Consider the following 1,565-nt stretch of genomic DNA (forward strand, 5'->3'; position numbering starts at 1 on the left):
TTTTTTTTTTGTACTTTCAACTGAATGTCAGTTCTAAATGTTCTAAAAGCAGTTTCATCAAAACTATCTTTGTACAATGTAAATGTGCTCACAGAGGCCCTCAATATCACCTCTTGTCCTTAGAGGCCCTAAATATCACCTCCTGGCCCACACATCTCTGACCCTGTGCCACGTACAGAACTCTTTCCGAACACATGACCTGACAATATCAGACACGGGTAAGAAAACTCTTTATTCAGAACTTTTTCCCAATTTTTTAAACCGAGCCTATTGTATGCGAGTTTGTGTTTACATATCGAGTCCAAAGGTCTGAGAAAACGAAGATGGAATTCAACGTCTGGGATAAATTCAACATTTTCATTTATGGGAATAAACTAAAATTTTTTGATTTTTCAAAATGTGTTAACTCAAAAGCCACCGTATTTATATGCACATGATAGCATGTTTGTTTCTGATTCATTTCCACTTTGCTTTTATTTGGTCTCACCTGTATTGTAGAGGGCTCTTCGTTCTGGTTGCCGCTCTATGGTAACATGTGCTGTCACCTCGTGGCCCAACCTGTTTGTATGACTCAAGCTGTTATGTGTGGAAAACTCAGAATTCGGGTTTGTGAATATAATGTATTATTGTGATTAAAAATAAATAATCAATATTTCCCAAATACCTATTCCGTCACCTTCCACATATTTTTGTACCCAAGTCAGGGAGCAATCCTGAGGACTGGAGAGATGTCTACGGTGTTCTGAGTGGGTCAGATTTAAAATGTTACCAGCAGCAAGACGATAGAGATTCTTTAGAGACACCACTGTTCACTATTCCCATTAATAAGGTGAGGAGTATTGTCTTATCGAACAGTTGTAGTTGCATCTTGTAGTCAACAGAGGGCCAAGTTGTCTTTGATAATATTTGTGTTATGTGAGGTTTTCCAGTAAGAGGATATGCTTCATGTGGTTTAAAATCCAGTGTTACAGCATACATGCTTTTGGAAGTTGTTTATTACATATATCCCACGTACCACAAACTATGAATTGTTGTGCAGTTGTAATTGTTATTTACACTTATCTTAAAACCAATTGCATACTTGCTTTAGGAGACCCGTGTGCGTGCCACAGAGAGAGATCCGGCTCTACATACTCACAGTATCACCATAACAAACCAGAGTGGTGATGAGACCACATACACAATTGTCACGCACACATCTGAAGACACGCATAACTGGATGGAAGCTTTCTGGCAGCATTTCTATGACATGAGTGAGTACCAGAGTTCCAAGAATGCACAAGATCACTTCAAAAAATCACTTCAGCAGTATCGTAAATGGTTAAAAATCTAAATAGATCTATCTAGGTTTATTTGACAGCTCTAATACAGAATGGTTTGAACTACAATTTACCTAAAAACTTTAACACCATTTTTTACTGTCGTGCAACCACTGGTATGTCCATACGGAACAACAACAACAACAAAAATCATAGCAGTGTCTTTGCAGATTTCCTTATTGTAGGGACCGAAAAACAAAATTCCCTTTTTGACATGTGTGGTATGCAAATAACACTGTCTCTGAT

The 1,565-nt window shown here is 37.9% G+C and overlaps 1 protein-coding gene across 1 annotated transcript; it reads left to right on the plus strand.

Annotated features, from left to right (window-relative positions):
* Nucleotides 1–94: 94 nt before the first annotated feature.
* On the plus strand, nt 95–1,253 carry LOC107577875 (rhotekin-like; the record flags this gene model as incomplete). Its single annotated transcript, XM_016263902.1, has 4 exons — nt 95–218; nt 499–605; nt 701–829; nt 1,091–1,253. Coding segments are annotated over 4 exons (523 nt in total), but the record flags the coding sequence as incomplete, so codon positions are not given.
* Nucleotides 1,254–1,565: the final 312 nt, after the last annotated feature.

The sequence above is a fragment of the Sinocyclocheilus grahami genome, unplaced genomic scaffold, assembly GCF_001515645.1.
Source record: "Sinocyclocheilus grahami isolate Dianchi unplaced genomic scaffold, SAMN03320097.WGS_v1.1 scaffold7538.1, whole genome shotgun sequence".
NCBI classification, from domain to species: Eukaryota; Metazoa; Chordata; class Actinopteri; order Cypriniformes; family Cyprinidae; genus Sinocyclocheilus; species Sinocyclocheilus grahami.